We start from the raw sequence: 27512 nt of genomic DNA on the forward strand, positions 1-27512 counted from the left end.
TGTAACGTCAAGTCTATGAACTATGCCAACAAGCCAGCGACGATTGATGAACTGCGTACGAATATCGAACCTGAAATTGCACCATCATCGGCCGATTTATGCGTGAAACCCGTCGAAAAATGGCTTCAGCGTCTGAGCTTCTGCAAGGGTGCCCGTGGTGGCTATGCAAAAGCGTTTTGTAGCGTTCTTATTGAAAAACTTTTTATGTTGTAATACCCTTTACCAACAAATTATAACTTTGAAACAATACGCTTCTCTTAAATAGTGCCACTTCTTCAGTAATAAATCAAGCTGTTCAGCTTTCAAGCGAATTTGAAACTATTTAAGAACCAGAAGTGAACGGTTGGACTTTCGGAAATATCTTTTTCTAAATTAAAAAAAAAGCACAAATATGTGAAAAAAAAAATTTCAGATTGGATCTATACAGCATTTATGTACATTGTATATTATACAAGTAGGTGCCATACAAACGTTCGGAGTGCTTGTATGAAAAGTTTCTTCATTTGACGAGATATCGTCACGAAATTTTGGCACAGGTTATTATTTAACGCAATGCTGTATTCTGCGAAGAAATTATGCAGATCGGGTTTTTATGGCATATAGCTGTCATACAAACCGAACGATCGCAATCAAGTTCTTGTATGGGAAACTTTCACATTTGACAATGTATCTTCACAAAAGTTGGCACAGGTTATTTTCTAAGATAATTATGTAATATACGAAGAAATTATTCAGATCGGCTTACAATAGCATATAGCTGCCATACAAACTGAACGATCGGAATCAAGTTCTTGTATGGAAAACTTTTGCATTTGACAAGATCTATTCACGAAATTTTGGTATGAGTTATTGCTCATAGAAATAATGTAATATCGGAAGAAATTGTTCAGATCGGCTCACTATAGCATATAGCTGCCATACAAACCGAACGAGCGGAAACAAGTTCTTGTATGGAAAACTTTTGCATTTGATGTGGTATCTTCACGAAATTTTACATAAATTACTGCTTAAGGTAATAACATAATCTCCGTAAAAATTGTTCAGATCGGATTACTACATAATATAGCTTCCATAGAAACTGAACACATAGTTACTAAAAGAAATACACCTGTGAAGGGTATATTTGTTTCGGTGCAGCCGAAGTTAACGTTTTTTCTTGTTTCATCTCAGCTTTATCGAATTACTAAACCGACTGCTACTATTATTCTATATAAAGCCCTAACATTTGTAATAAGTTAGCTATAAAATATATAACTATGAATACTATAAATAGCGTAGTTTTATGCATATATTTATATGGTACACATATGTCTGTCATTATTTACTATAACTGCTAGCAAACGTCTATTTTTGTCCGAATACGTATGATTTAGTTTTTTTGAGATACTCGTGTATGCGCTCATTTTGCAAATTTGTGCCCGAAACTTTTTTCTACCACTTACTGTCTCTCTCTTTCTTCTTCTCTTTTTCTCTCTGTTGTTTTTTTTTTCTTCTACTACTACTATTCGTTTGTTTGTTTGTATATTTTTTATCGAAAATATTTTTTTCTTCTTCATAAAAAATATATAGCACCTGGTTCCATACATGGACATCATCATCACACATCATTACGCGAGCAATTGCAATTTACAACTGCCATACCACAGTCAACCGGCAATATAGCACCGGGCACACAGCGTTCCATATTCAACAGATTGGGTATCAGAAAACCGTCACTTTTGAGCCTCAGCAGCCCCAATCCAATACCCGGAGGGGGAGGGGCAGCAGCGCGTACATTTTCACTTGACGATCTATTACGACCGCCTCCCCGACGTAAGATAGGCTAAATTGAGTTTGATTTTCACGAAACGAAAAAACCGAAAAAATATAATAAAAACAAAAACAACAGCAACTATTAAAACAAATTTGCAAGCACAAAACAAAAACAAAAACCAAAAATTGTTGAACAAAAATATTTATGAACCCTTTTTATACCGAAAACATAGTTATTTACTTAAAGCAAATTACTCCACCGCAACTCACTTCAAGCGTTGTATTTCTATCTACCTGTTTCTTTCTCTCTCTCTCTCGCTCTCTTACTCTCTCTCTCTGTTTGTCTGTAACTGTCTGTCACACTTTTCCCTAACATATGTATGTATAAGTTAACCTTTATATGCATATAAGTACTTGATTGGTTTATGATTCGTATTTTTATCAAAAAATTTTGTGTTTTTTTTTTTTTGCAAAATTTCCTCTTAACGAATATCTCGTTGTGTACACACAGTGCTGTATATCCCCCCCTCTCCTCAAACAAGCGTTACAGTTTTGTACTCAAAATTCGCCATAAATTCCTATTGAATATTAAATTGTTGCACACATTATTTCTTTGAGTTACATCACCACCATTCATATACTCGTAAATATATGTACACCTACATATGTACTCGTATGTATGCTTAAATCACATAAAACTTGCACCGCAAATCTAAAAAGAATGCTGAATAAATTGAATAAAGTAATACTCCAACAATTGCGCACTAAATATATATATATATAATGAATATTGGATTTTGCTCTGCAATAAGATTTTTGAAATTTCGTTTTATAAACTGTAAAAACAACCCTGAACCTGAAAGTAGAGTTTTGCTTCATCTATCCTCTTAGCACCTAATCGTAAATATGTATAGTTCTACTAAGCCACCTATAATACTTAACCATGTAAATACATACATACATATAGTATATTATTGTATTATGTATATTAATCCCAAAAGTCAAGTAAATCTGTATTAACACCTACAAACATACTATATATGATATCTAAAACCCTACATTTCTACATAAAAGCTGTATAATACTTAGGTGCTTAAACTAGCTAGCACGCTGCACATGAGCTTTCGCTTTTGACATACAGGGTCACTCGTAAGTACCACACCAAATTTATAGTAGCGCTTATGTTATAACATATAATATTGATTGGTCGAGCTATAGTTTTAAGGTTAGGCTACGAAATTTCACTAATCCGGAAAACTTTTTATAACATACTACTGTGATCAAAAAGTAAGATAAATTATTTACTCTTCGAAATGTTGTTGTTCTAGAGGCTGAAATCATTCCTGAAGCAATATCGAGGCCCCGAGCTAATGGTCATTGACCGGATAAAAATCCGGGTTCGTTCCGATTATTTAGATCCAACTGTCGTGGGTACGGAATAAATTGAAGACTTTTCCAAATCAGTTTCAACCCTTTCAAAGTAAAATCCGTCCGATAAAATTCACTTTTGCCAATGTGCAGAGTATAAGCATCAAGACCTTCGTCAATTTCGGTATTAACTCCTTAGTCATGCGAAATCTGCATACCGCAAAAGACACATATGTAAATCCAAATCAGGCGAATACGATGGTCGTGGAAGGACATGAGTTGAGTTTTTGCCAGTTGGGTCAAACCACGTCAAGTGGTCCATGAAAATTTCGAAAAATCTCCGATTTTGAAAATTAGCAATTTATTAGGAAGCGGACTAGACGCATACATACCCCGTGATATAAATATTTCGTATAAATTCTTTTTATACTCTCGCAAAAAAGTTGCTAAGGAGAGTATTATAGTTTTGTTCACATAACGGTTGTTTGTAAGTCCTAAAACTAAAAGAGTCAGATATAGGGTTATATATACCAAAGTGATCAGGGCGACGAGTAGAGTCGAAATCCGGATGTCTGTCTGTCCGTCCGTCTGTCCGTCCGTCTGTCCGTCCGTCCGTGCAAGCTGTAACTTGAGTAAAAATTGATATATCATGATGAAACTTGGTACACGTATTCCTTGGCTCCATAAGAAGGTTAAGTTCGAAGATGGGCAAAATCGGCCAACTGCCACGCCCACAAAACGGCGGAAACCGAAAACCTATAATGTGACATAACTAAGCCATAAATAAAGATATTCAAGTGAAATTTGGCACAAAGGATCGCATTAGGGAGGGGCATATTTGGACGTAACTTTTTTGGAAAAGTGGGCGTGGCCCCGCCCCCTACTAAGTTTTTTGTACATATCTCGGAAACTATTATGGCTATGTCAACCAAACTCTATAGAGTCGTTTCCTTCAGGCATTTCCATATACGGTTCAAAAATGGAAGAAATCGGGTAATAACCACGCCCACCTCCCATACAAAGGTTATGTTGAAAATCACTAAAAGTGCGTTAACCGACTAATAAAAAACGTCAGAAACACTAAATTTTACGGAAGAAATGGCAGAAGGCTTTCTTTAAAAATTGAAAATGGGCGTGGCGTCGCCCACTTATGGACCAAAAACCATAGCTCAGAAACTACTAATCTAATTAATTTTACAGCAAAATAAAAAATATGTAAATGACGGATATTGAAATCTCGATTATCACTTTATCATCCGAGAGTATCAAATGTTCGGTGACACCCGAACTTAGCCCTTCCTTACTTTTTTTTGTTAAAGTTATTGAAGGTTGAAATTTAGAGTACGATAGAATTGTAAAATTATTTTCTTTTAAACTACTGGAGATAAATCGATGAAATTTTGTGAAGTCAAAGAAAAATGTTCGTGCTATATTATAAATATTTTTTCATGGGCCTTTTGTTTAAATAATATTATTTTACATAATTTTTTTGTTAAACAATTGAAATTTTTCAGGTGTTCTTCACGCAAAAAAAAACTGAAAAGTTTGTGACAGAACGCGGAAAATATTCACCTGTAACAGTCTGCAAACAAATTTTTGTTCATTCATACCATTCCAAAGATATTGAATTTTTTGTCCTCCTACCTCTGTTAAAACGTATGGCACAACCATCGTTGCGCAGTGCGTTCGTACGCTCCCGACATCTGTGCCGCAAGAAAGGCATAAGCGCATTATCTACGACTTCCAAGTTATGACAGTCAACCGTGACGTAGGAGCCAAGTCGCGAGGGTGACGTCTGTTTGATGACAGAAGATTTTTCGTCTTGACCTCGATCGCTACCAGACCCATTAGCTTCGTATCTTTATCCAGTCGGGAGAAAGCAGCACAAACGGCGCGGTCGTTGAGGCCAATGGTACAAATATCATCGCCTTACGCCAACCCTCTTATAGAAGATCGTACCTGCTCTACTTAGCTCTGCAGCTCGAATTATTTTCTGCAGTAGTAGTTCTAGAAGTGCACTATGGTACAACACTATAATCGAAGAAAACTGTCGACATATCTTTGATTTTTGAACGACTTTGTCGTAGTACTTTCGGTCTTGCTTCACCTTTTGCACGATATTCCCTGGATTGGTGGACGATTTCAGGATTATAATCATGTATTTCAAGTAGTCCTGATAGGCCTACAACAAAGTTCACACACATCTAGCGATCTACATTCCTGATGCCCAGGAGTTTTAAATGATAATTCCACCATACTTTTTGATCACAATAGTATAAGGGCAATATATTATTGCGGGTAGTGATAACTCAAGATCGGGTTCTCCAGTCAATGACACCTCTTTGTGACAAGCGGTCTGATTATTTGGTTCGTTTTTATTTACAAGTATTAACGTCAGATATCAAAACTTAATATTTACTCCAGCGTCTATCGTAAAGAAAGTTAATATTTTTGGACTCCTTCTTGAGAGAACTGAATCTTATCTATTTATATAGGTCTGAGGGCACTAAGGAACAAGAGTTATTCGAAAAATATTTAATGTAGTCCTAACCGGATGCGGGTTTCTACATTTCAATAAAATTGTGCATGAGTAGTTGTCAATTGTAAGAAAGTTAAACAAGTAATAGATGAATTTATTGAGGCTGTTTGTAAAGCCAGCTAAGGAGAATTGATATACTCGCACAATGGATAGGCTTTCCACAGAGCAAGTATGTTTTTTTTGAGGATTGATCTTATATAAATATATTATATAGCTTCAGCTAGTTTTGCTTAACATTTATTGGAAAACAAATGCTTCAATCGGATGCTATAAAAGCTCTAAAAGCTAATAGAACTTGGTGTATAGGACGTATCATGATAAAATTACTAATTTACCACAAATTCTATTATAACTACATATGTATATAAGTTCATAGTCTGATCGAATAAAGCAAACATTCAACTTAAATAAATCTGAAATATAAAATTGTGACCCCCACTTGGTCAGGTGACATACATGAAATTGACAAGACGACAAAACTACTGTTGATCGCCGAATTGCGGCTGCTGGAGGGCGTAAAATAACCAACTTTTCTATTATGTAGTCTTAAAATGTATTTTGTGAATGCTGATTTAGTTTTGAAAATATCAAAATTTTGGTTAATTTAATTTACACATTTCCATGTAGTTAGCTGTTAAAGAGGTATGTCTTGTTGATTTCAATATTGTTGTTATACAATCATACACCATATCTTACATTATATTTACACATATTTACATCATTACCATTTATTTTTGCACCGAAAATGTTACACTTTTAACCGATTTTCTGCTTGCCTTACTCTAGAAACCGCACCTAAGCACTTGTTTCTAGAAAAACATGCAACATCTGCTACAGGTAACTCTCCTTTAAGCAAACGAAAATACTCAACACTTGTGAGTGTAATGGAAAAAGAACATCTTACAAAGTATATGTGTTTCTCTATGGAGGTTCCCTTCGATAAATGAGACACAGTTCTCTCTAAAGACCATACCAAGTTCCTTGGGGTAGTCTTAGACAGCAAACTGCTGTGGTAACACAATGTGGAAGAAGCATTTAGGCAGATGTTCGACACAACCTGGAAGCTCTCTCCCTCTCTCATGCACTACGGTGCGGTAGTATGATGGACAGGCATACGGAAATCTACCTACCGGAAGCCAAGGAAAGGGTTCAAAGGCTCGCTGCGCTATTTATAACAGGAGCTTTAAAAACAATTCCAACAGCAACGCTTGAACTGACACTAAACCTGCCACCTATAGACCTCTTTGCTGAAAACTGCGCAGGAAAATCGGCGGAACGACTACTGGCTGCAGTAGAGTTTACATCAAGAACCTTCAGGGATAGCTCAGTGGATAATGGCGGTTGGGCAAACACCGATTACATGAACCCACTTTTCAACTGGGACAGAAGGTTCAGAGTAAACATAGCAAAGGATGGCTGACGTAAAGGTATGTAAGGAACGCGCAATACTCTAAACATTTATACGGATGGCTCGAAAATGGAGGATAGAATTGGTGCGGGGATATACTACCCAGAGTTAGGCATAAGGCAACCTTTTAAGTTAGCGGACCGCTGCAGTATATTTCAAGCTGAGGTCTTTGCTATTACGAAAGCCGCGGAGTTAGCCCCTAATGCACCAGCAGGCAATTCTAGAGTCAACATCTGAGCAGACAACCAAGCAGCAATCAAGGCAGTAACCTCGTATCTCATATGGGTCAGAAGTGCCTCGTCAAGGCGGCAGTGAGTTGTGTTGTCAGAAGCAATCAACTTCACTTCTACTTGGTGCCAGGCCACAAAGGCATCGAGGACAATGAACTGAGAAAATGGTGTACGGCTAACATCCGAAAACGTGAAAAACATTGGGAAACCCATGCATTGTCTATACGACAATCTCGACAGAAGCATTGTAAAGAAAATCAAAACACGATGAAGCGAGCCACTTGGGTGCAAGACTGTAAAAGTCATTTGCAAAACGGTATATTCTAAGTATGTACACAAAATTGCTATTGGCACTCGATATAAAAGACTGTGGAAACATGATGGGAATACTAACTGGTCACTGTCTGGTGGCGACACACGCCGGCAGGATGGGGCTGACAAAAAGAGAATACTGCAGGAAATGTCTAGAGCAGGGCACCAGAAAAACGGTAGAGCATCTCTTGTGCACTTGTTCCGCATTGTCAAGACTACGCTGTAAACAACTGGGGTTCTCACGGTGTGATACACTGGAAAAGGTATCAATAGTGAGGCCGCAGAGTCTGTTTAAATTCGCGTCAAACATAGATAGCCCAAAGGATAACTACTCCTCTTGGACTTAGTAACTGAATTTCATGTGGTAACGCAAAGATCAGTTTGGTCGACGTGTAGCTTATTAGCCTACCAGATTTACCTAACCTAACTTTATTTAAAACCAGAGAGAAGGTATTAGGTAAGAGGGATCCCAAAATAATATTTTGTAGTTGGTACACTGAACACCTGTATGCCAGAAAACAAGCTGGAAACATCTCAACGGTTCCTTCTTGATTGTACCGCCTTTGCGAGATCAAGGCTTAAACACTCGGAAGGTCACAATTTCAGATATCTGCAATATCAGTGCGCTGGTGGGACCTTGCAGCTCAGCAATCGAACCCAACCTAAACTTACTCTGAACAGACCTAGCCTATAGAAATATATTAAGATGAACGCGGCAATACTAAAACTTTGAAACTTGTTAAGGAGGTCTTTATCCAGTCAGGTTTTTTACTTGCACATCTGCAGAAATCTTTAGCTTTATCTAGATTAACCGAAGCATAAACTATATATGGTTTGACCTCAATTTACCAAATCATAACCTTAAGTTGAAAATCTCAATATAAGCTTCAAGATCAAATAGTAGCCGATGCCACTAAAGGCAGTCGATGCCTTACAATTCTCCAACATAGCTTCTGCCCCTCATAAACACAGTAAAATATATTCTTTAAGCCTTAAAGTAGAGCTACCTGTAACGTTTTCCAATTTCCCAGCACTTAACACCAACACATTACGCTTTCACAACTGCTTCTTCTCCTTTTCACTCACTTTTATGTAATTGAATGTGCTTTATTTACCTAGCATTTGTTTGTGTTTTCTCTGTGAAACATCTTTGTAGTTACATATACAAAGCATGATCTTCGAAGAACCGCTACTAATGTGTCTTTAAAATTTGTCACGCTATCAACAGGTTCGCCGTCACCACGCAAGAAGCGCAACAACTCAACGCCGGTGAAGAAAAATGCTGCTGAAAAGAAACAAATTTTACAACAACTAGTCTCGCCGGCAACGAATGTGGACAAGCCGAAAGTAAGTCTCGGCGAGCTCATCAACATGACGGAGAATCGTCTGCGCGCTTCGGCCAGTAATGTTGACTCCGAGAGCGATGTTAAAGAGACCACATTCTCCGAGAATTCTGGCTCACTGACCTCGACCAATGTAGCAAATGTTGCACGCACAATCGCCGATCCGAAACTCGAGAAGAAGGTGACATTCGCGCGACTGCTAAATAAAGTGTCCGCCGAAATGAGCTCTGGTTCGGATATGGATATTGGACACATGACGGTGAGTATGGTGTTGGAAGCTAGGTGATCGATAAATAATTACCAGCGATATTAGCTTCTAGAAATTACTAGTCTAGCCATTGTGAAAGTCTACTAAAGTGAGTTTTAAATTCTCAGGCAAAAAAATCAAAATATTTACATCCATATACTCAGGATCCGGAAGAGAGAGAGGCTTTCCTTTGAGCACTTCTAATGCTATATAGTGCTTGTACGCGCTGCACTCCTCATTCCACAAAGAAACAACTGCTATTTTTTAACACAGAACTGTTCGAATTTATAATTTTAGAGCTAAACATTTTTGGACATAAAGCCCTACTTTAAGTTTTACTAGTGGAAAAAATAAGAAAATGTTAACGTTGTTGTCTGAAAGCTCTTAAGTCCATTGTCAAATTTTCACATACATTTAGAGGTTATGTTTAATTCAAATATGAAGAGGATGAGGACCGCACCAATCATATTATTTACTTTCATTTCCTGTCATATAACTTTGAACTCATTCACTTACATTGTCTTTTCTCTCCTCTTCCCGGGCTACTCCCTCATCACTGCACACCCTTAGAACACACGGAACTCGAGTGCCCTCAGCCTGCCAACTGATTTACAGTTTCGCGCCAGCTCAGTGCCTCCGTCACCGTGCACAAACGATATACGTTCACCGCACAGCACCTCATCGAATCAGGGTAGCGACTCACTATCCAGTTCCGACTTAGCACTTACCGATTTCGGTTTGCGTTCGATGCAGACCAGCGGCAGTGAGATCGGTGGCACAAATCACAATACCCATTTGCCGCTCGGTATTGCCGCGGGCTTAGGCGGACCAACACGTAGTCGTATCGGCACAATTGCACGCCCGAAAGTCTCCAGTGCCGACTCCATTTTAGCTATGTTCCGTAATCTTGCTTCCTCCTCATCAAATGCCAATGCCAATGCAATAACAACTGCCTCAAATACCACCACAAACACAGCTAACATAACGCATAGCGCATCTGTATATGTATCACCATCAACAACCCCAACCGCTTCTAGTCCACAAGATGATGCACCCGGTGATGACGAGTCATCCACCTCGTCTATGCATACGCCGGTTAGTTTTTCGAGTGGTCCACCCGATTCGCCCGTATTCTATCGTCAAACTACGATTGAGGTGCCCGTCCTCGATGTTCTTAATGCGCACAAATCTTCGTCGACACCATCGTCATCGAACTCGTCATCGTCTACGAACTTATTGCACCCACCGACCATACTGCTCGAGATACCAAGCAATGGTATTAATAATAAGTGTCTGTCGCCAATACGTGAGATGCCTACACCAATGCCGTCGCCCGCGCTCACGCCGATTATGCCACGGCCGCAACGTTCAAACAGCCCGATTTTCCAGGAAGATCCACTGTCGACCTGCGATTACAGCGATGATGAGCAGAAGAGCATACGCAGTGATTGCAGCGATGAGCAAATGTCGGTGAGTAAAATTGTCAGCATTAATATTAAGGTTAGGAAAGCATACTCCTAAACTATATTCCATTATCTATTAATACAATTGCCAAAATTATCACATTGAACAATTCTGAGGTAGGAAATCCGTATATCCATTCCGAAGTCTGAAAGTAAAGAAACCTTAGTATATGAGAAAGTCCTACCAAAATCCATTAAAAAGACGATTCAGCATTTACTTATCCGGTGGAAAGTTTCCAGAATCCTTAGTGATCAAGTTTCTTTCAACTTCGATCCATCGCATTTACTATATTTTCCCCTCCGGTAATATCGTTGAGATATAGCCTACTTTCGAAGCTGTAGAACTCAAAAAATTAGTAAGAAATTAGAGACAGATTTACGCATGAGTAAATTTATTCATTTTCTATTAAAATGTTAAGTTTTTTTCTTAGTAACCCGGTCTAGATATAATGTATTCTACAAATCGGTAGGAGGCGCTGCGGTCAAAAAATTTTTAAGCTCGTAGGTTTGTAATAATCTGTAAGGCTGACTAGCCTACTAGGACAGGTACTTAAGTCTCAATAACTGCAGATTGGGAACAGGTAGGAACTCCATTGGCTTCTCGGGAATAATTCTATATCTTTTGAGCCTCAGACCAGCTTAACAAGCGTTGTTCAGCAACCAGCGGCTGTGCAGTCGCAAAGTCCTCCTGCCCCAGCGTAAATCATAAGAACTCTAGGAAATTGTCCGATCGGGATGATGCCTACTGCTGCTTGGAAGAGGATGATATACAATCCCTAAAACTTTCCTCCTCGAATGTTCCGCTTTTGCCACATGTTTTGACTTAATTTTTCTCATTGTCGTAAACTTTTTGTTGTTAATGTTGTGTTACATCGCCATCGAGGTTTCGTCGAAGGCCAATACATGTAATACAGAAGCTCACGAGTGAAATTACTTCCTCCGTCGAGTCTGTTAGCAAATAATGATTATTTTTCATCTACATAAAAAAACCGAAGCCTTAAATAACCCGTGCGTACTTCTGTTTCCAATTTACTCCACTGTCCTATTTCTTAATCCAACCACAACAAGGCTTCCAAGGTTAATAGAGTCAGGGAACATGGAATCGCATTCAATTTTTCATTGCCATATAATTTGTACGTATGTATATTTATAAATGTTTTCTTAAGTGAATATAACATATAATACAGTTTGAGACTTATTTATCAGGTTAAACATTTTTTCTTAATAAACACAATCAACGCAGATTGACTCAGATGATGGTATAATTATACAATTCGGACGCAAAAACCATAGGTGGTTTAGCTGAGACTCACTACAAACTCTGTTGCTATGTAAAGCTATTACTCTATTCTTGGACATGCTTTCATATTTCATATTTATGGCTAGTCTCTTCACATAAATGTATGGAAAACTCATTCTTATAAAGTTAAGGTTAATGATAAATATATAAATCCATAAGTCTTAAAAATCTTGATTGACCGGTAAAAGGTTTAAACAACGAAAGAAATCACATTCTAGAGTTAGAAGAAGAAAACTCTCAACTTGATAACTAAGTTAATAGTATAGTTATTATACTCCTGGAAACTGGTCACTTCAAGGGTTCCAACGAGGGACAACGTGGTTATCTGCTGTCGAAAGTCAATGTGTTGATCAGCACCTGAAAATGCCAGGTATTTTTATCAGCAATTGGTTCGAGGTCCATCTAAAACCTCGGCCGTACTTTGAGACCGGCACTCGGCTGAAATGCAACTCCACATTGAACTGACAAAGTTCGGGTTCGGGTTTTAACCACAGGTTGGAACGAACTCCAAGGGCTAATGGGGATTGCATGCCTTATGACTTTTAACACTGAGCCTCGAAAGCGATCCCTAGCGACATCTTGCTCTCGGACATATGTACCTACGGGATACATGTGGGTGCGGCGGAGTTGCTGGAGAAGAGGCGCAGTGAGCTTTTTCACGGATAAATCGAAGGTAGGAGGGGAAATCTTCTGTCGGGAGCTCACAATGAGCTCTTGTTACAGACTGTCAGATTACAGTAGCAAACCACACCATGCTGCTAATGTCAGCAGAAGGCTGCGGTAGAGGAAAGTTAATGTCCTCCAGACAGATGGACGTACCAGCGGAAAGCACACCGCTAGTCCTCCTCCCAAAGGACGGCACAACGAAGAAAATAAACTTCAAAAGAAATTTCAAAGTTACTCTCGGCAGCAAGACGGAGTGGAGCGATTCCACGCTGGAAAGACTGCTGGAAGACAGTACCATTCAGTGGTGCACTGATGGCTCAAAAACACCGGAGGGTATTGGGGCAGGTATTGCAGGACCGCGTACTAAGCTGTCCATACCAATGGGCTGATTCCCAAGTATCTTCCAGGCTAAAGTTTTTGCCATAGGTCAGTGCGCTGAAGTCAACCTCAGCCGCAACTATCGCAACCAGCGTATAGCTATTCTCAGTGATAGCCAAGCGACACTAAAGGCGATTTCATCATATGAGATCAAATCGCTTTTAGTTGAGGAATGCATAGAAAGGCTAAACCGCCTGTCCTTGTGCAACCGGGTTCACCTAATTTGGGTGCCAGGGCACAAAGGAATAGAGGAAACGAGAAGGCCGACGAACTGGACCGCGCTGCGGCAGCGTCCAAGGTGGTGGGACCAGAACCATACATAGCGGTAGGATTCCACACTTTTAAGGGGCTGCTCCGCACGGAGGAAAGAACTGAGAGAGAACGGCATTGGCAACAATCATCAGGCATGCGCCACGCCAAACTGCTACTAGGGGGGTACAGTGTCTCCAGGTTCAAGGAACTTATTCACCTCCCCCGTGATAAATTCCGTCTCCTCGTCGCAATTTACACAGGGCACTGCAGGCTCAGGAAGCACTTGTCCAACATAGGCATAATCTCCTGTGCTAACTGCCGGTTCTGCGACCTGGAACAGGAAACACCAGCACACCTAATCCTGGATTGCACAGAAATCTGTGGAAAAAGGCTTAAGGCCCTGGATTCCATCTATATCAGCAGGGATCACATCACCTCAGTAGCGCACGGCAAACTCCTAGAGCTATTCAGGCTGCTGGGACTCTGGGAAGACATGTGATATCGTAGAGGGCACAATAGACCCTAGGTCGCGGTGCATTACCTCATAACATTTATCTATCTACAGTAGTGTCTTTCAAGAAGAAATGGCAGCCATCAAGCCATTGCAGATGTACTTATCCGAAGTCCGGTTTTTTTAGGGAGGTCTGTACCCACTCCGATAGCAGCGACAGCAACTCTGCTGCTTTCGCTGACAGTGAGCACAAAGCTAGTAAAACACTGCATGACGTCACTAGCAGTAGCAACAAGCTACTTCCAATTAAACTGGTCTACGTGCCTGGCCACAGCGGAATTGTCGATTTTTTTTTTTTTTATAGAAAAAGTCCTTGTGTAATCAGATAACAAACCGAAGCTGCCTCATTGCCTCACAATTATAGCCCGTCAATGTAGTTTGATGGATGAAGCACGCTCAAGAAAATCATTTGTCGAAAAGTCCATGAGTTTATTCATTCGGAACTTGCTAAACTAGGAGGGATAATGGTGGTAACATAGTAGAGACATGCAAATATCCAAAATAATTATAATTTAACAATATCCTTATCAAAACCACCTCCTACAAAACAGGAAAGATCCGCAAGTTATGAGATAAAACTTGGAGATTCTTTATTGGAGCTTGGTTAGTTTTCTTCGCTAAAAGACCTCGGCAAAACATACTTGAATAGTGTCTAGAGAATATACTTGGGATCTTTTTCAGGAGGTTCTTTAAAATCCCTAAAACTTTAGTTTAAATTTAGAGCAACTTGCAGGAAAATGAAAAAGATAGGCAGCTCTGGAAAACCTAACACTTAAAAAAAGTAGAATATATGGTATGTTTAAATCACAAGATTCCATACTACAGTAATTTTCAACAAACATATACATTGCTTTCTTTGTACCAAGTTGCTTCAAACCTACATATATGAAGCCATTGAAACTCAGATGTTACTTCTTCTCTAATGTTGCATTTTTCGTTGTTTTTTTCCTCATAAACTTGTCCAAGGAGAAGATTGTACTGGATCTGCATACGGGTAAAACGCATGTCATTATTGATAGTGATGTGGAGACGACACCCACTGACACCGCAACCACCTCCATGGCAGGTCAGAATCGTGGAGCGGATTTACTTAATAAACTACCGCTCTTGAGATTCTCACCACCCACGCCGACAGCAAGCGGTCTCCAGGCAACTAACCCCGTTCCGAAGGCTGGGGTAGTGGCATTGAAGCCACCAGCGATTGTCATCGATGTGGAACCACCAACACCGGAGGAGAAAACACCGCGACCACGTGATCTCATCATACCAACATTGACCGTGGAGCATCCGAGTCCAACGAGAAATCGTCACCCGATGATCATATTCCCGGGATCACCGCCACCGCAACGAGCCAGCATAGGTGAAACCAGTTTTATGTTTCCAAATAAGCAACAACAAAAAAGGTATATAAGTAGTGCACATCGCTTTTCGTTTCTTCATCTTTCGTTGTTCCTTACTGTGTTCGAAATTCGATTAATCATTTACCTGTATTCACACTAATATTTATGTGCAGTCGTATTCCTTAGCTTCATTTAGGCGAGCCATTCACAGCGTTTTAGTTCTTTACTCACTTTTTCGAGCGCACATGTTGAAATGTACGTGTGTATTAGTGAATCCACCTACTAAATCACCTAGAAGTTCATAGCTTATCTTTTCTAGCCTGGAAACTGAAAATAATTCCAAATAATATAAATAGGTTTAAATATCTAATTTGTTCTCCCGACTCTCTTCGACAGGCTCTTAAAACAATTTGAAAAACCGAACTCGCTAGAATTTCCCTTTGTGCCGCCAATGATTACCGTCACTTCCAATATGAGTGAACTGGAATCGGATGCCGAGCCAATGTCACCAGCCACGAAAACCGGCAATCCAGGCGGGTTGATGCCACCAAACCCCGTTGGTATGTGCTACCTGAGTCCATTTACGATGTGCAGCCGTGCCGATCGCACCATCTCTGAAAGCAATCTCAGCTCTTCCGGCTATTCGAGCATGGCGAGCCCCGGTCCGAGTCGCTGCGGCTCCAGTAATCCATTATGTCCTGGCGAAATGGATGAACCAGGCAGCGGACATTCCGGTGGTGGTCTTTCGCTGCATGTAAACCTTTTGAATAGGCGAAAAAACTCCGCTTTAGCCAGCTGTAAAGAGAATATAACGAATGGTAAAGGTGCAGGCGCTGAAAGTGGCGCGACAGGCAGCAGTACTGATCATTTGCATAGACCACGGTCCGATTCGGAGACGTTCTCGGATGAAATCATATTGGAGTCGAATGACGAAGGTATTGGCACCGATCACGTTGACGAGAAAATGGATGATTGCCGCTTGAGCAGCAATCGCTTCAAAACTCTCGGTGCCTACATGGCCGAGCACGTGCTAATCGAGGTAGACGAACCGCAACAAGCGGCAAATACCAGCACCATCAGCAGCACGAGTGCCAGCAATCAAATGGCACAACTACAACTGCCTTCTATTGTGATACAAATTGATGGTAACGAAAAGGGTCTGTCACCGGTGTCGTCGCGTTCGGAAAGTCCGCTGAGTGAACGCGCCAGTATGGGACGCTTTTCGCCACATTTTTATGGACGTAAAGATCAATTACCCTTCACCGATTCAGATGGCCTCTATGACTTCCCATCGTCGGATGGTAAAGGTGGCTCATTCACACATCAGCGCCGCAGCAGCAGTAAAAAACGCGAACGCAAATCATCGAAATGTTCAGCCACACAATCGCCGACAAAGCAACAACTTGATATACCGAGCAAGGAGTCGTTGACTGCGACCACCACGCCGAGCAGTAGTACGCATACATGTAGTAAGCATTGTCTTTCGCATCATCACCCCTGTCCAGCTTCGGCAGTTACTACACGTAAGAGTCCAAAGAGACGACTCAATAGCAGACCACCAGTGGCGAGCAGCTCCTCCTCATCAGAGAGTCTAGTTTCACCCAAAGAGTTGGCTCTGTCACGACCTCTGCCGCGACGTAAGTTAAAGCGTAAGACACATTTTCTGTACCGATTCTAACCACATTTTTGTTGTCTTACAGGTCTCAATTCTCCGAATCGTGAGAAGCGTCCACGAAAACAGGAGAGCCTCAGCGAAGAAGAGGTGGCCGATGTAAGTGGTTTTAGTAAAAATTTCAAAATTAATTTTTATGGTTTATCAATTTTTTTATTCTACCTTTTTGAAGGCTTTATTGCGCCGTATATCACCCAGCATTGTAAAGGAAGATACCGAAACTGTTAAGCCGAAATGTAAAATAAATCGTTTGCGTGCGATCGGAAATCAAATAAGGTAAGGCGTTCAATAAGGTCCACTCCAACCATGGCACTTAACGCCATCTTGCACGTAGTGGCCGTAGACACCGTTGGAAGGTGTAAGGGTGCAAAAGTTGCTATTAGACTCTGAGAATCTGGGTTCTTAAAAGAACACGTATCTGATTACTCGGATATCCTCACACACTTTGACTTCATAGAGAATCACTTCGATCATGGAGTGGCCAAACCGAACTCTGACGGCTCCTGCTCTGCCCACATACCGGCAAGGGAGTTGTGGGTGGGAAGAAGCCATTGGAAGAGAGCCGCAGTGAGCTTCTTTACGTATGGATCAAAGCTTTGGAGGTGAAGGTTGGTGGAGCGGTTTACTGTCAGAAGCTCTCTATCAACTCCAGTTTCAGACTTCTTGACTATTGCAATATTTTCCAAACCGAGGTTGTTCCGGAATACAGCCTCTTTCAGAGAAATGACCATCCACTCAGATAGCAGAAAGGTGATATTAGCCTTGAACTCATTAATAACGCTGGGCTTCGCGGAAGCTTGGCCGGCACTGTGGCACCATCGGTACATGCGCCGTCGCAAAAGCCTTTTGTCCCAACATCGATCACAAGAGATCTAGTGATCTCTTTGCCCTCGGTAAGGCTAGCCTCTCTCTATTTGTGGGGCTTTTTAGAGGCCATTGCCTCATTGGTGTCCATGCCATAAGATTGACAATCTTACCAGACGCCATCTGCAGATGCTGTATGGAAGAAGATGAAGTCGACAGAACTTAATACTTCCTTTTTGACTGTCTCGTGTTTGTGAGGACGAGACTTGGGACAGACATCCCACCGAACTGCCGGGAGTGGAAATTAAACGGGGTACTAAGCGTTTTGCTAATTTGTAAGTTCGAACACAGGAGTTCTTCTCTCACAAAAATCCAAGGGCCTTGCTCCAACGTTTACAGAATGCTGTGCAGGAGGAAAAGGTACTCCAATTCTCCTTTCTCTGATGAAAAACGCTAAATTAATATGATCAAGAGGAAGAAGAGATAGTAAAACGTAGGTGGTGGCTATTAGTTGGTACCCTAACTGCAACATGGAGATTATGTTCAGTTTCCTCAAATCTTACTGGATCATAAGATAGTATTCTCTCAGTATTCGGCAGTAATACATTAATCCGGATCTATAAAGAATTTGTTAAAGATGCCTTAAAATAAAATTAAAAATAAACATTTTTAGTGTCAGCTGATTATCGATGTCATGGAATAACTTCCATATATATATTTATATTTCTATGTCACACTAAACTCTTTCCACAATTTGTGCTCGAAAGAGATCTCTAAAATCGTTCACTAAACTCTTATTCAATTCCTTTAATACAGATTTCTGCGTCGCTTGAAAAAGTCTATAAAAACACGTGAGCGTCTAGCCTCACCATCGGATAGTTGTCCCGAAGAGAATACCGACGATATGGACTCGCCACAGGCCACATCGCCGCTGCTACAACCGGCATCGCCCAGCAAAACGCGCATAGCGTTGTGTCGGCAAAAGCGCTTGCCTAGCGGTACTTATGGCATCACAGCGGCTGCACTCAACTCCAGCAACTGGAAGGGCATGGATCGCAGTCTCATCGGCGATGATCTAAATAGTGATTAGAGCCAAGCCGCCGTAATGAAGGCGGGCACGAGTTGGTTGTGTTTGTCTCGCACACCTCTAAGGGGCGAAGCGTAAGGCTGAAATTTACGAATATTACGTAATATTTAAATGTGTATACACAGTGTTTACAACCAATATGCATTAATAGCGTCAAGTGTAGTTGTATAGGTTGTAGCTTATAAAGAATTTAGTAATACGGAATATAATAGTGCTTAGTTAAGTAAGTGTAGGTGTTTAAGTTAGTTAAATATGGAATTGATTTTTTGTGAATGTAAAGCAGTGGTAAGCACACAGTTAGATATATGTATATGTAGTATATATACATATAGGATATCTACACATGCATACATGTTTAAGTAGCAAATATGCATAAGTAATTGTGCCCCGTACTCAGCGCCACACACACATACACATGCGTACAGCTGCAGCTGTGAATTTGAGTATATGAAGTATATATTTGCTATACTCGTACTCAAATGCTGTATAGTGCGCCCTTACCGATAATAGTCACGCCTAAATCCACTTGTATGTATGTACAGTTGTATCCGAAGCAATAGCATTGCAAAAGCATTCTAAATTCCACTTGCGCCACACGAAGTTCTTCAAAGCAAAAATTAAAGTGGATATTGCATTGTATCGAGCACACGATGCATACATATGTACATTTAGTATTTATATATATATATAGTTAGTATACTCGAGTATAAGTATATAATGTAGAATAATTACTTAACTTAAACATTAAATTAGATATAATAGGTGAAATGTGCTCAACAATTTGCGCTGTGTTAATTTTGTTTGATGATAAACTAACACAAAAACAACAAATTAGATAAAAAAAAAACAAAACAACACAAAACTGTTATGCCTTGTATGGGCATAGAAAAAATTAGTCAAATAAATGGATTCGTTAATTATTGAACGAACAGAGCTGGGTGTTTAAAGACAAATTATTTGAACAGTTTAAGTTATTTAAAGACTTTCTCTTTTTTTTAATTTTTTCTAAATTTTTATTAATTTTTTCAAATTTTTTTAAAACTTTTTTTCTAAATTTTTATTAATTTTTTTCCACTCTTTTATTATTTTTTTTTTAATTTTTAATAATTTTTTTTTCCTAATTTTTTTTTTTTTTTAATTTTTTTTTAAATTTTTATTAATTTTTATTCTATTCTTTTATTAATAATATATAAATATATATAATTTTTATTAATAATATAATAATAATCAATTTTTCGGAATCGATCCTCAGTAGTCGAAGTCGATTAAGAATCGATTCTTGACATTCGAAAAATCGATTATTTTACGAGAAAACTCGATTCTCGAGTAGAATCCGAATCGAGTTTACCATCCCAATGTGCCATCGCGTGCACATATAATAACCTCCGCAGCATAACCACCACAAAAAAATGATTTTTTTTCCATGTAATTTATATGGAAAACAGAAAATTTGAAATAGGCACCTCTTAATATTAATATTAATAGCTCATCTTTTGAGTGACTTTCTTTCACATTTTCGAAAGTTTTTAGCCTGTTTTTCAGTTGAAAAAAAGGTTGCCTCAGAATGACACACCCTATTGTATACCCATTGAGTCATAAATTGGATTCATCGTTGAACAAAATTTTGGCTCAAAAACATCGGATCGTATTGGCTCTTTTCAAGAGCTCATAGAGCAAACGATCGAGCGACTTTAGTTCTTACATAAACTGTATTTTGTAGGCTTTAAATTTAAAATCTTTATATAAATAACGCCAAGTCGTTCTATACGTAAGTCCAAGTTGCTGATAACGGCGCCGAATCGACACTTCACAGTCTTCGTGTACACTCTTAGCTACAGCTGCTATATTTTCTTAACTTCCATGATATAATGACAAAACATACCGAACAAAAATAACATGACAGCTTGTCATGACTCACGCGTGATCTGTCAAAAACAGGCTATTGAAAGAAGTACCTCTACTTGGATCATGTATTTCGGCCATCTACAGTTCAAAAATTCAAGTAAATCGCCTAAATTGATTCGGATTAACAAAAACATACATTCTTCCGCATTTATTTACTATCACATTTAAGATTGGTTCCTTAACCCATATAAGCATGCCAACTAGCTTAGTCCAAATTTCCATACCGTCGTTGTAAGCATCTGTTGGGATGGCCTTCAGTGCCTTCGAATTTTGATATTTCGTTTTCGGCTCATTTCTAGAGACATTCCGACAATGTAGGACAGTTTCAACATCATATTCATAAACTCACGGCTCATCTATAATTATACATTTGATGAATGTAGAGTCCCCAGCTATGTTGTCAGACATCTCTTTTTCAACCTCTACACGACGTCGTTTTTGCTAATAATCCAGTTTTATTTGTTTTGTGTAGAGAGATGGAAAGATTTCGGGAGTCCGTTCGAATGATTTTGGTAGATATTTTGAGTATGAAACGCGTCATTGTTCGACTCGTCTCAATAAAGCTCACTTTTTTTCAAAAGAGTAGAGTAAACAGGTCTCTTTGGATACGCTTGATCGTACGAATTCCGATCTTACATTTGTGGAGAGCATTATAACTTGCGATGAGACATGTATTTATAGGTTTGGCATGCAAATGAATCAACAATCATCGGAATGAAACCCATTTTCAGTCAGTCGAAGAGGTAAATAAAATTCGCAGAAGAAGCTGAAAAGTGTTTCGAGGACTGGAAAAATCGTTGGCATAAGTGTATTTTATCTTGTGGGGATTAATTTGTAGGCGACAAAATAAATATTGATGAAAAATTAAATGCTTTTAAATACGTTTTATTTACAATTTACGGGTACTTTTTTCGAGAATTTCAGCATTTCTCCGTATTGTTCGTTGGAATACTCTTTTACTAGCTATTCAGCCTTAGTTTCTTATTTAAATTTCATTCTGTGATTTAGGGAACACTTTCCATAGATGAAATATATACAAGTAAATGTTCAAGATTTTTAACAAATTTCTTGATACGACGATATCATATACTAAAAACTATATCTTCAAATTATAAGCCGTTAGCTCTCTTCCATTGCTTCAAATTATCAATACTTACTTATTTGATTTAATATTTTCAAAATTGATAGAAATAAATCCAAACTTTTTATCAATTTCACAACGATCTGTTTTTAAGTCTAAAGCTAAGGGTATAGTGCTGTAACTGTGTCACAATGATTTGTGCTGCTCTGATAACGGCAACTGAAAAAAACATAAAGAAGGCTTTATTCGTTTATTATTTTTCCCACAAAGCTATACTTCAGCTAAATAATAATTTAGTTCTTGGAATCATGAAATGAAATCTATAGACGAGTTCTGACTTTTATTTTTATTTATACACAAATTCGCAAAAATTACTCCAAAACCCAAAGCAATATAATAAATAAGGAAGCATGCATATGCAATATAAATGAATTAAATAATAAATATATGCATAAATTAGGTATAATATAGGTCAGTTAATAATAAAGGTCGAAGAGTTTTAGTGAATACTAAAAACATAATAAATAATGAAAAACTCTAAAGAAATCTAAGTAAATTTTGAGAATAAACCGACAGATAAGCATTAGAAAAGTTGCTTATGCAAAACTGTAGTAATGCTAAATGGGTTAGGCATATTGTACATATATAAATAGAGTATACTAAAGCCTAGCACAAAGTTAAAAACAGTTTGACATTCACCTAGTTACATAATAGCTATTGTAGATATGGTAAATTACACGTAATTTGCAATGAAAAACTAGTGTAATGTAGGTTATAAAGCACTTTGCAATTATACAGGGTATATACACCCATGTAAAATTATAAGGCCCATCGAAGAAAATGCAATGACGGCGCGAATGCTACTAAGTATATTGATTTCGTTGACTTTGAAGTTATAGAACTGAGTTTTGTTGTAATAAAATAGTGCAGCTTACAAACTTACCGCCATAACGAAGCAGATTTACTATAATTACAAAATTAAGCGTTTTAGTAGCAAAAAATTCAAAAATATAATTGCTGCGTTGACTCTATATTTCCAAAGTTAATGAAATATTACAAAATAATAATTGAAATCGCAAATTACTTAAATATTTACAAATTTTTTTGAAATTTATTTATTAAAACTATTTGCCAAATTGAATTTTTAAAATAAAATTTAAGAATAATAACAAAAATATTCAGTAAATTATTTTTTCTTTGAAAGAGAAAGAATTTTTAAAATAAAATGTTTGCATAATGCCTGAAATACTCAGAAAAAAAAATTTATTTATTGATTTCTGTTAAAAAATTAATTTTATTCACAGTTTCAACATTTTTAAATTGTGCTTTAAACGCATAACAACTGCGTCAAAAAGTTATTATTTTATAATTTTTTATTGAAAAAATATTTAAACTCTGTTTTTTAAATACATATAGTATACATGCAAAAAAAATTTAATTCACCTAAATACAACAACATTTCATTAATTTCATTCACCACAGCAAGTTAGTGGTCGACTAGGCGTATACGTAACGTTATGAGAGAAGAGAATTACACATATGAAATAGTATGGTCAACTAGGCGCATGCGTAACATTAAGACAAGAAGAAAATTATGTGAAATAGTCTGGTAGTCGACTAGGCGTATACGTAACATGAAGGCACGAAGAAAATTATATGAAATGGTATGGTCGACTAGGCGTATACGTAGTATTAAGGCAAGAAGAAAATTATGTGAGATAGTTTGGTAGTCGACTAGGCGTATACGTAACATTAAAGTAAGAAGAAAATTATATGAAAGAGTCTGGTAGTCGACTAGGCGTATACGTAACATTAAGGCAAGAGAAAGTTATATGAAATATGTAGTCTGGTAGTCGACTAGGCGCATGCGTAACATTAAGACAAGAAGAAAATTATGTGAAATAGTCTGGTAGTCGACTAGGCGTATACGTAATATTAAGGCAAGAAAAAATTAAACGAAATAGTCTGGTAGTCGACTAGGCGTATGCGTAACATTAAGGCAAACAAAAAAATTATATGAAATACTACATATGAACATATGGATACATGTGTACCATACAAATATATTATATAAGCAAAAGTTTCTTATTTCGCGCTCAGATTTTAAAGTTAAGCAAATTTTTGATGATGGCTTATTGTATTGAGACTGATTTTGTAATAAAAATAAATAAATTTAAACATAATGAAATACATAATTAAGCAAATGTACAATTGGATAACTCTAACGGAAAAGTAAACCACAAACAAACAGTGTTATGATAAAACAATTGCAATACAAATCTTTAAAATAATTACTGAATTAATTAATTAAAATTAAATGTGAATAGTTGTGAAATTATTGCAATATTAGTTTTGGTTAACTAATTAAAAACAAAAAAAGAAAAATATTTGCGGTTAGTTGCAACAATTTATGAACTTTAAATTGAAATATTTAAATATAAATGTATATGTATAGTTAAACATCGTTAAGATACTAACTTTATTTGTTGTTATTTGCACAGAAAAAATAAAAATATTGCAATAAAAAGAAGCTGCAATTTCGGCTGGCAATCACATATTTCAAAAAAAGATAAAAATTGTTGTATATTTACAACAGATACTGCACACTACCTAATACTAGCTAGACAATTAACTAATATAAACATATACACATACATATGTTCGCATAAAAACATGCACGCATATACAAATATATATAAATTATTCATATACAATATGTATAGATGTTCCAAAAAGCTATTATTTCTTTAGAAGCTGCATATAAGAAATCAACATTTCGAAAACTATATTTTACAGAATTCCGCTAACCACATACGAGGGCTGTGCGATATGTACTTAGACTACAAAAGTACAAATTTTTTAAAAATGTTAATTTATTCATATCGTCTCCTTTTAGCTCGGCACATTCGACCCAGCTGAAAAATACGTTTTCTGGCGGTCTGCAAAGTAAGCCTTCGTGGCGGCGATTAAAATGTTTATTTGACAACTGACTCTTTTCGCTCGAAACCAAATGTGAAATTAGGTTTGACAAACAGTTCCTAACCTAAGCTGACCATTTTGGCGCTGATGATGTAGAAGGTGTAAGCCGTAGACTTGTCATGATAGAGGAGCTTTTTGCGTTTCTAGAGAAGTCAATGTGGCGCGCAACTTGTGAATTCCCGAAAACGTTGAACATCACTTATACGGGTGATAGAACAGTCTTCGCTTTCTGCGGACATGTTCGTCGAAATCCATTATTTCGACTGTACGTCGGTTTATTGAATATCAATAGATCCATGTTTTTTCGACAAATTTCTCATATGCAATAATTCACGTAGAGAATACCAAATATTTGAAGTAGAGTATGACGCACTTGATCGTTTTAAATAACTACTGTCTATCTTGCACCTTCCCAATTATGTTACCGGACATTCCAGGTGCATGCCCTTAAATCGTGATACTCAATGCGTTTGCTGGGGTCGTAATCAAAAGGGTAGTCTCTCTTCCGAAGCTGTTTTCTTCTTTTCATTGGTAGTCATTGGTAGTGTTTTTCACGTGGCGGAACCCAAACAGAGCGAACAATCCTGGAGAGAGATGTTCCGTATTCTCACTTTAGGTCACCTTTAAACGGATGTTCTTGGGCTACGAAGAGGATACTTGTTCTAAGACGAAGTCGTGAGCTGCAAAGATCAGTGTTCAACTAATCCGGAATTCTTCAGACCAATTTTTGATAGATGTCATAGAAGAAAAAGAGTTATCATGTTCAGCATCAACGCGTTTTTTGATCTCGCTGCACGATTTCCCTTTCAAAAACGAAGAATCACTGACAGATATTGCTCTTTTACAATTTTTCTAACATTCGCGAAAGCCACCGAAATCACACGCGATTAAAAATTAACGAAGACTTTTTATTAGGCTGAAGTTTTGTTTCCTTAAGGAGATTATTATTCAATAATCCGATAGCTATCAGCTATGGATGCTAAGTACTTATCGGGCAGCCCTCGTATATATTTGGAGTTTTGTTTTTATGTCTTTCCTATACATTGATTCATATGTTTTTCAATTAGGTAAGATTTTCTGGCATTATTTCTCACCTTTCTCATATACGAAAGGTTTAATCCAAAAGATCTCATTCAAACTTCGCCTTAATTACGAGTATAAGCTATTTAAAATTTCTGGAAGGCAGAATGAAGTAAATTCTCATCCCATAACTACAATACCCCTAAAACTACAATCGTAATTACACAAGAACTCATATAGCACCAGATATTTCAAAATGCTGAATAAAATTTGAAAAATCCCTTGATTTAAGCTGAGCTCATTTTCATTTTCGTCTAATTTCTTTTGTTTCGAAAAGTTTTTAAAAATAGACAACATTGTTGTTGTTGCTGTATAGATAAGTGCAAGGCAATTTTTTATCCGCTTTTGTGCAAAAACGCATTACACACACACACAAATTGCATGAACAAACGGTACTATATAAATGTGCGTGCGTATTATAACTATTAGATAAAAATTCTGTGATAAAAGTTTCAAAATACGATCCTTGCAGAAAATTAAACGGGTATTAAAAACAAACAAAACCAACAACAACACTTTACACCACATAAAATATGCTTCTACATAAGACATACTAAATTAGCAAGTCTAACAGAATCCTATAGTAAATGTGAATGTAACGTAAATTACAAGAATAACAAAAAAAGACAAACAACTTATAGAAACAGATCAAAACTGAAATGTCGTCGAAGTCGAAGTCTGATGCGCAGACTTTACACAGTTGCAAGAGAAAGAAATGGGACACAGCGTAAACAAATATTTACAGGAAATACTATAGATTTATAAAATATCATCTTGTATACATAAGAACCCTTGGAAAAAACTGGTAGATTCGATTTTCATAAGCTTCCCCTTGAACAATTTTTTACCAATATTAACAACTAGCGGTTAATAATCAGTTGATGCTAAATCCGCACCATAAGATGGATGCATAAGAACCTCCCGATCATGCCCCTGGAGCTTCTGGTAAATCACTATGTTGTTGTTTCTGAAGAAATTTCGGCGAACTCCTCGTGAGTCAGTATTTATGTGCTTTGAATTTTCTTGATGAACTACAATTTCACTGCTTTTGACCAAAGTTGACCGCTTCTGAGCGATTGTTTCCTTCAGACAGTTCAGTCGTTGACAATACAGGTCCAAATTAAGTGTTTGGCAGTAAGAAAGTAGTTCAAAGTAGATGATTCCCTGCCAATCTCAACGAACACATAGCAAAATCTTCCTGACCTTCTATCTTGGGCTTGATGTTGTCGCTGTCCGTTTTCGCTAGACGTTGGTGGTCCACTTTTCATCACCAGTAAAAATCCGTTTCACAAATGGATCGATTTTATTGCGGTTCAGCAGCGATTGCAGATTGAATCTCAGTACGTTAGGATTTTTTGCGTTAACCCGTGCGGCATCCACACATCGAGATCCGTTTTGTATCAATCATTGTTTAAATAGTTTCATACGGTTTTCCGTGTAATGTTTAGCTCCTTGGGAATCGCAACAGTTCTTACATGCCGTAGGGACTTGACAATTTCAGGAACGGAGCTTTATTTTATTCCGCTCAAAGATTTTCAACCCGGCACCATTTCGGGTAATGTTTAGCTCCTAGGGTCTCGAAACAGTACTTATGTACATGCCGTACGGACTCTACAATTTCCATCCGTTCCCATGACAGTCGGTTCTAAGTAACCGGAACGGAGCTGAGTTTTAGTCCAACCAAAGATTGTCAACCCGGCACCATTCCTCGAAATTACTTCAGGAACATTTGCTGCCGCTATAATAACATTTTTTATCGATAGTTTCGACTATGCTCCTTTCAGAGCATAATGCA

At 38.0% G+C, this 27512-nt stretch overlaps 1 protein-coding gene across 1 annotated transcript in view; it reads left to right on the plus strand.

The window, feature by feature from the left end:
- Positions 1 to 19601, plus strand: part of LOC120774125 — a 231230-nt gene extending 211629 nt beyond the window's left edge. The window contains exons 22-29 of the mRNA XM_040103496.1: positions 1570 to 1812; positions 8838 to 9211; positions 9770 to 10669; positions 14736 to 15172; positions 15506 to 16746; positions 16810 to 16880; positions 16954 to 17057; positions 18402 to 19601. Of these exons, the coding sequence (XP_039959430.1) occupies positions 1570 to 1812; positions 8838 to 9211; positions 9770 to 10669; positions 14736 to 15172; positions 15506 to 16746; positions 16810 to 16880; positions 16954 to 17057; positions 18402 to 18675 (3644 nt within the window). The 3' untranslated portion in view covers positions 18676 to 19601. The remainder of the gene's footprint in view (positions 1 to 1569; positions 1813 to 8837; positions 9212 to 9769; positions 10670 to 14735; positions 15173 to 15505; positions 16747 to 16809; positions 16881 to 16953; positions 17058 to 18401) is intronic.
- Positions 19602 to 27512: the final 7911 nt, after the last annotated feature.

The sequence above is a fragment of the Bactrocera tryoni genome, chromosome 4, assembly GCF_016617805.1.
Source record: "Bactrocera tryoni isolate S06 chromosome 4, CSIRO_BtryS06_freeze2, whole genome shotgun sequence".
NCBI classification, from domain to species: domain Eukaryota; kingdom Metazoa; phylum Arthropoda; class Insecta; order Diptera; family Tephritidae; genus Bactrocera; species Bactrocera tryoni.